Source organism: Macaca fascicularis, chromosome 9, assembly GCF_037993035.2.
Source record: "Macaca fascicularis isolate 582-1 chromosome 9, T2T-MFA8v1.1".
NCBI lineage: Eukaryota > Metazoa > Chordata > Mammalia > Primates > Cercopithecidae > Macaca > Macaca fascicularis.
The window spans coordinates 138,842,501-138,850,000 of record NC_088383.1 but is presented as its reverse complement, the minus strand read 5'-3'; the positions used below and the strand labels follow the sequence as shown (position 1 = coordinate 138,850,000).

At 47.8% G+C, this 7,500-nt stretch overlaps 1 protein-coding gene across 24 annotated transcripts in view; it reads left to right on the top strand.

The window, feature by feature from the left end:
* Positions 1-7,500, top strand: part of EBF3 (EBF transcription factor 3) — a 138,435-nt gene that overhangs the window by 93,141 nt on the left and 37,794 nt on the right. For 13 of the 24 annotated variants that reach the window (XM_074003078.1, XM_045361749.2, XM_045361752.2 and 10 more), the window contains 2 exons: positions 2,391-2,472; positions 6,613-6,757. In XM_074003078.1, the coding sequence (XP_073859179.1) occupies positions 2,391-2,472; positions 6,613-6,757 (227 nt within the window). The remainder of the gene's footprint in view (positions 1-2,390; positions 2,473-6,612; positions 6,758-7,500) is intronic. The other 11 variants (XM_074003080.1, XM_065521617.1, XM_074003079.1 and 8 more) reach the window with 1 other exon arrangement.

The following is a 7,500-nucleotide window of genomic DNA, read 5'->3' as shown; positions in this document are numbered from 1 at the left end:
CTGCACCTGCTTGACTTGACCCTGGGTATGCTTAGTATGTTTCTGGGGTCCAGGACCCAACTTTGTCCTGCTGATTTCTGCAGAGGATGACAGTTAAGGCCTAAGAATGCCAAACCCAGCTCTTCATGACAGTGCTGAGTGAGGGCTAGTTAGGGTACCATCAAAACCCGCTCTGCTCTCTTGGAGGTAAAAGGGTGAACTGTCTGAAAGACATCAAGAAATTTAAAGAAACCTTCTCTGGAGGGGGAAAATATCTCTCAAATCACAAACAAAGCTCCTGGAGATGGCTCCTTGCAGGTAGATTTGCAGATGAGCAGCTTCTCGGGCCGGCGCCTGCTCCGAAGATTAGCCGGGTGGTAATGTGTGGTATAATTGCACCGTGTTGCTGTCCCCGAAGTGAAAACCTAATTGCCTGACAGGACGATAACTTTGTGGCACCCTCACCTTGTTAGGCCCTTTCTGATGCAGTTCAAATGCAGGGTGGCCGCAGGTGCGCCTAATTTACCTCGCTGCAGAACGTGTGGAGTTTAATTGCACAGTGGTTGTTAGGAAAAATTGGTGGGTGGAATATCAAGTGACTTACTGTATGCTGATGGCAGATGGTGTGAAGAGGCATTGTGAGCTAAGTGTATAGGTGAGGTGAGTTAATAAAAGATGTAAATTCTGGCCTAAAATGATGAGGCCTCATGGTATGCAAGAAAATTTAAGTGGCCGCCATTCTTTCCCCCATCAATTGGATTTTCTTCTGCCACAGTAAGAAGTCATCCGGGATATGCTGGGAGTGCACTTAGAGAGATGGGTCTTGGTCAGTCGAGTCTTTTCATTTTCTGATATTCTAATTGCCAGCAAGGAACCTTGAAAATTGTGTGAAACTTCATCAAAAATTAATAATCACCAAGTAGGACAGACGATAGTTTGGGAGAAAATAGAGAAAGGTTTGTGTTGATGACCTTGCTGGACAGGATGCTTGGCCGCTTGCAGAGAGTGGGTATGTCGCACAGACCCAAGCTCTGGGACCTCTTGGTTGTGGCCTTTTCAAGTTGAGGTGGAGGGTGCACAGGAAGAGACCCCCCAACCCTCTTTTCCCGTAGGTGGTGGTAGAGCCCGTTTCCCAGGCTCTTTGAGTTCAGACTGGAAGCCAGCTCTCCTGCGGTGTCACTGAGCATGCAGGAATGGGGAGGGCAACATGATGACGTTTTAGTCACAGCATCTCAACACACTGTCAGGACCCCTGAATCTTCATGCCATGAAACGTCAGGGCAAGGCATGGCAGGAAATGGAAATACGCTCGCTTCAGCCTCACCTCTCCAGCCCTGCAGAGTGCTGCTCCTTGCTTTCTGCCTCAGCAATAGTTTCATTACCGCGTCAAGAATTCTTGGTTAAAACAATATGCCTCCCAATCAGTTCTTAGATTTTTTTTTTTTTTTGAGACAGAGTCTCGCTGTGTTGCCCAGGCTAGAGTGCAGTGGCGCGATCTCTGCTCACTGCAACCTCTGCCTCCTGGGTTCAAGTGATTCTCCTGCCCCAGCCCCCCAATTGCTTCTTAAGAGCTGTACCTACTGTAACTCTTTTTTTTTTTTTCTTTTTTTGAGACAGAGCCTTGGCTGTTGCCCAGGCTGGAGTGCAGTGGTGCGATCTCCGCTCACTGAACCTCCTGGGTTCAAGTGATTCTCCTGCTTCAGCCTCCCAAGTAGCTGGGATTATGGGTGTGTGCCACCACACCTGGCTAGTTTTTGTATTTTTAGTAGAGATGGGGTTTCACCATGTTGGCCAGGCTGGTCTCAAACTCCTGACCTCAAGTCAGCCACCCACCTCAGCCTCCCAAAGTGCTGGGATTACAGGCGCTACTGTAACTCTTAAAACCCGTATTTAGAAGTATGTTTGCTTAGGCAGTGGTAGCCTCTGGAATTAGGGTTGCCCAGATAAGATATAGCACATCCAGTGAAATTTCCATTTCAGGTGGACAGCAATTTTTTATTGAGGCGTATGCTCTGGGACATTATTTTTTGCTTATCCAAAATTCAAATTTAACCAGGCATCCTTCATTTTTTAGTGGTTGGAGACGGTAGGCCTGTCTGGGGTGGATGTTTCCCCCATGGTTAATGGGCAGTTGTGCAAAGATCGAGCCAAGAAATGCCAATGCGAAAGTCACAGCTATCATCATAAAGCTTGGACATCCTTAGCCTCAAGGCAAATGCAACTCGCTGCTCTCCTGTGTGGCTATTTCTGGGTGCCTCCTCCCCGCCTCTTTCAGAGCCTCTTCTCAATGTTGCCCCCTAGAGGGAGGTGAGGTTGAGTCTCCACTCCTCCCCGCCAAGAGTGTCTTTTAAAAAGTTTGAGTCTTTTGTCTGATAACCCTAATAAATATCATCTTTTTGTATTTTTTATAGATTCTTTCTAAAGTTTTTCCTCAAGTGCAATCAGAACTGTTTGAAGAATGCAGGCAACCCTCGAGATATGCGGAGATTCCAGGTATACATTTCTCAAAGACACGTGGACCGTGGTCCTGACTTTTCATATGAAATTTGAATTCTCTGATTTTGCAACTGTTCAGGAAGTACTCTTGAGTTCTTTAAGGGCTTGGAAGCAAACTAGAATTGGTGCATTTGATAAAAATATGCAAATAAAATGCTTTAAGAATGATCTGGTATATTCAGTATGCCAGATTCATCAAGTCCAATGTGGGCACAACAGAGTGAAATCAGCTTTGAAAACATGGCCATGTGGAAGGTTTTTTTTTTTTTTTTTTTTTTGAGACAGAGTCTTGCTCTGTAGCCCAGGCTGGAGTGCAGTGGTGCGATCTTGGCTCACTACAACCTCCGCCTCCCAGATTCAAGGGATTCTCCTGCCTCAGCCTCCTGAGTAGCTGGGATTACAGGCACACACCACCACACTCAGCATTTTTAGTAGAGATGGGGTTTCAATATGTTGGCCAGGCTGGTCTTGAGCTCCTGACCTCAAGTAATCCGCCTGCCTTGGCCTCCAAAAGTGCTGGGATTACAGGCGTGAGCCACCGTGCCCGGCCCAGAAGTGCTTCTTTTGGGATTGATTGATGGACTGATTTTCAGTGGGAGGAGAACTATAATGCAATCTTTTGGGAATACTCCAGATCTGAGCCCCTCCTCATAGAGGGATCTGCACCTGCTTAGTATAGACCTCTGCAACTGCTAGAGTGTCTTCCTGGCCTCGGCTTCCTTCCCCTGAGGTTTACTGCGTTCTTACTGCCCACCTTCCGTGCCTAGTTGCTAGTCGGCTCCTAAACCCAGGCTAAGTCCTGTCTCTGGTTTGCCTCAGAAGATTTTATCTAAAAGACGGATACAGAGGGGGTGGCTGGGGGGTTCAGAGATGAATTGTGATAGATGTATGTACCATTATGATAGATTCATGTTTTTCTTGCCTTTTTGTGAATGATTAGGAAGCTACTTAAGGGTAAACACATTGGATGATTTTGCTAATTTTAACTGTAAAAATATTCTGGGCTGGGATACAAAACCAGCCAGAGAAGAATTTGGCAGCTAATAGAGATGACCACTAGCTTGGATGAATGACCCAGGAGCAGAATGATCCCTGTTTGGGATTTACACAATTTTCCCATCAAATAGCTCAAAGCGTTTTTCAGAAATTTAACTTACGCCTCAGTCCTGTAGTGGATCACGTGACATCTGTCTCCGTGCCTGCCCGGTCAGCTGGTCAGAGGAGGCGGGCTCTTTGGGCCCGCCCACTTTCATGTCTGCAGCTGGGGACAGTGTTCCCTGCAAACAGTTGGGCCTGCTTTCATTTGTCACGCACTAGGCTTCACAGGGCACTGGTGATACTGATCCTTCTAAGCAGAATGGAGGTCACGCAGGGCTGAGGGACTGTGTCCTCTTTGTCTCACCGATGACCGAACATGACCACAGGTGATCTCGTGGTTGACTGCAGACCCCGTAGTTACTAGAACTTCCTCTGGTCTCTTTAGCTGAGCCCCATGCCTCTCAGAAGGTGTGACTGGACCTAGGAGGATGGCAGGGCTTACACGATAGTTTCAGCTGCTTTCAGAGTCTCAGCAGCTTTCTGCAGGTGCTCTGCAGGGCCGGCCCAGGTGAGGCACAGAGCACAGCTTGCCTGCTGTCTAGACTCTGCTGAACTACACTCTTTTCCCTTTGTGACTGACCTAGATGTAGGTGACAGTAAAGCCTGTGTCTTTAAAAACTTTTTAAATTTGTTTTTACTTTTTCATGTTTCTTTAACCTATCATGTTTAGGAATGTAAAAAGGGTTAAGTCTGCACCTCAGTGTTAGTTATGCATCTTTGCATCATATGCAGATAATGGATTTGTAGAGTATCTTCAACGCCCAGGGCTGGTCCTGGGAGGTAGACCACGAGGTGGGCACCTGGGTGACCAGGAACAGACCTTGGCTCCTCCAGGCAGAGGCTGCCAGGCCCACTAGTGATACTAAAGGGGCAGCAAAGCCATCTCCCACCAGGGCTGCAAAGGGCAAAGTCAGGGGGCAGTGGTCAAAAAAGGAAGGTGCTGAGATACCCAAGGCTGGATCTGGGTTGCTGGGGCAGCACTTACAACCTTTTGAGGTTCTGGGTGGCTTGACACTGTTGTGACTTCAACAATCCTGGCAGTGGCCAAGGGGAAGAAATGCCAGGGAAGCTGCCCCTGATGAGGGCGCTTGGGTGGGATGCCGTGTGTACTGCCCCTGCTGCGTCATCGTCTTGTAGAGTCTGAGATTTAAAATGAAAAAGCCGGCCAGGCGCGTTGGCTCACGCCTGTAATCCCAGCACTTTGGGAGGCTGAGGCGGGTGGATCACAAGGTCAGGAGTTCGAGACCAGCCTGGCCAACAGGATGAAACCCTGTCTCTACTAAAAATACAAAAAAATTAGCCAGGTGCAGTGGCAGAGCTTATAATTCCAGCTACTTGGGAGGCTGAGGAAGGAGAATCGCTTAAACCCAGGAGGCGGAGGTTAGGGTGAGCCGAGATTGGGCCACTGCACTCCAGCCTGGGCAACAGAGCGAGACTCTGTCTCAAAAAACAAAATCACTCACACATGTATTCATATATAAACGTATAGCTTTGGCTTATTGGTTAAGCCCCTTAAAATACTACTTACTTGTATGTTTGCTTTTAATTGTTTTATATTCAATGACTCATTGAATACAATGAATTGTATTCATTTTGTATTAGGTAACTAGTTTAATTATTTTACTAATGGGCTTTATTTTTCTTAGAGAAGTTTAGGTTTACAAAACAATTTCGCAGAAAGTACAGAGATCGCCCGTATACCCCCTGTGCGCCCCTCCCCATGGTTTTCCCAATTATGTTGGTGCAGGGGATTCCTTACATGTGCTGACCCAAACTGAGATGGCGTGATTCACTAAGGCCTACGGTGGCCTTGCTTTTAAGCTCATTTTGCATGGTGTGTTTTGTCTGGGCCTTGCAGGGAAGGTGAACCCTGACTAGGAGCCCCTTCAGGTTCCCCACTCACCTGCACCTGCCGCACAATTCTCTGTAGGGCTGTGGTTCCCTCGGGTGGTGCTGACCCAAAGACATGGCCGAGTATGCCCAAACTGTAGCAGAGAGCCACACCTCCTTCAGGTCAGAGCTGGGCTCAAGCCCCAGGAGTGCTTCTGCAAGACCCAGATGAAACCTGGCCTCAGATCTTTGCAGCTCCAGCTAGTCCGGGATGAATGCACCCCCTCTGTTAGAGAAAACTCAGGGCCAGGTTGTCATTTCCTGGTTCCTGGGTCCATTCAGGGGTACCATTTCTGGATGTTTGTGGCAAGCTCACCTGGGCAGGTCTATGGAGTCTGCAAGGCCATCCCTGCCTGGCCCTTTTTGTTTCTCCCTCTACCACAAGGCAGCCGAGGGCTTCAGAGGGCCTGATGCGTCATCTCTTCCCTAGACATCCTTTGTGCCTGGACCTAAGAATGGAAGCCTCTCACCGAAACAGAGAGGACATTCCCTTGGTATCCCAGGGTCCTTGCCAGCCTTTGCAATGGACTTGAGAAAGGAGACCTTTCCAGGATTGAAAACACCACCACTATTCATATTCAACTCGGTCTTTTCAGATGCAAAAAAGTTCATTACCAGACATTAAATGTAATTGTAAAATTGACCCAGGGATCATTTCCTGATAAAATGTGGGCAGTAGGAATGTTCCTGATTTATGAAGCCTTTTTGGGGCAACTCTGAATCTTCCCAGCTCTTCAAGGGAGGCCGGTCTCAAGTGAACTCATTTCAATTAGATAAACTATCTAATCAATATGTGAACAGATCAATCAAAACAGCAGCTTTAAAATGAGTGGCTAGAGGGGTGTTTCTGAAGCTAATGGCTAGAAGAATATTTCTCTGAATTGAATTCACTTATTAGCATAATAGGAGATTAAACTGTAATTAGTGGAGCAGGTTTTGAAGAGAAGCAATCTTGAGTCAAAACAAAACAAAACAACCCACCCACCCCCATTAGCCAAAAAAGCTGTGAACACACATCAATCAACAGTGTCCAGGAACACGTGAAGTTTCCTTGTGCTCTGCAGTATTTAAGATGGCTTTTATTTTGCCTAACAGGGGGCTGTGCTTTCCTTTGCCAACTCCATTTTCAAATCCACTTCATCTTTGCAGGTTGTTGTATCGACAACAGTCAACGTGGACGGCCACGTGCTGGCCGTGTCAGACAACATGTTTGTGCACAACAATTCCAAACATGGGAGGCGGGCCCGCCGCCTCGACCCGTCAGAAGGTACGGCCCCTTCTTATCTGGAAAATGGTAGGCACATGTTACATGTCTTTTTTTATTTGCAATGCTTCTTTTTCTTTGCACCATCCTTTATGTTCATTCATGTGGAGTTCCTCTCACCAGGCCCCCGCCCTTGGTCAGACCTCCTGCACCAAGGCAGGGCGAGGGGGTGTCCCCGAGATGGAAGGGGAGATAGCCCTCCTAAGCTTTCTCTTCTCCATTATTGAACAGCGGGGCTTTCCCATTCACCTGCCACGGCCTTCATGTCTCCAGGCGTTCTTTTGCTTACTGCTTTTCTCGCGATTTTAATTTATTTGGTTTTATTTTGGTTTGTCGGAAGCGCCCATCCAGAAGCTCATACCCAGATACCTCGTGCAGGCCCAGTGAGTGGTTACATCCTGGTCCAGTCAGCTCCAGAGGGACAGCCAGGACCATCTCCTGTCCCTGACTGGAGTGCGTGTGCCTGTGATCCGTGTGTGTGTGCGTGTTCACACAAGAGTCGGGGCAAGGAGGAGGGGGTGAAAATACAAACCAGAATACATTTTTCTTTTTTTAAACCAAATGCTTTCAATTGGTTGACTTCTTGTGTTGCTTGTTAAAAGAGAAGGGTTTCCATAAGGGTGGTGGGTAGGGAGAAAGGTCCTTGGATATCAGGTCGGAATGCAGAAAGACTCAGACCCAGTGGGCCTTGCGCCGAGCCCCTCAGGCACCTCCCACTTCCTGCTCTGCACAGTCCCCACAACTGAACACATCCCCTTTAGAATAAGAGCCAT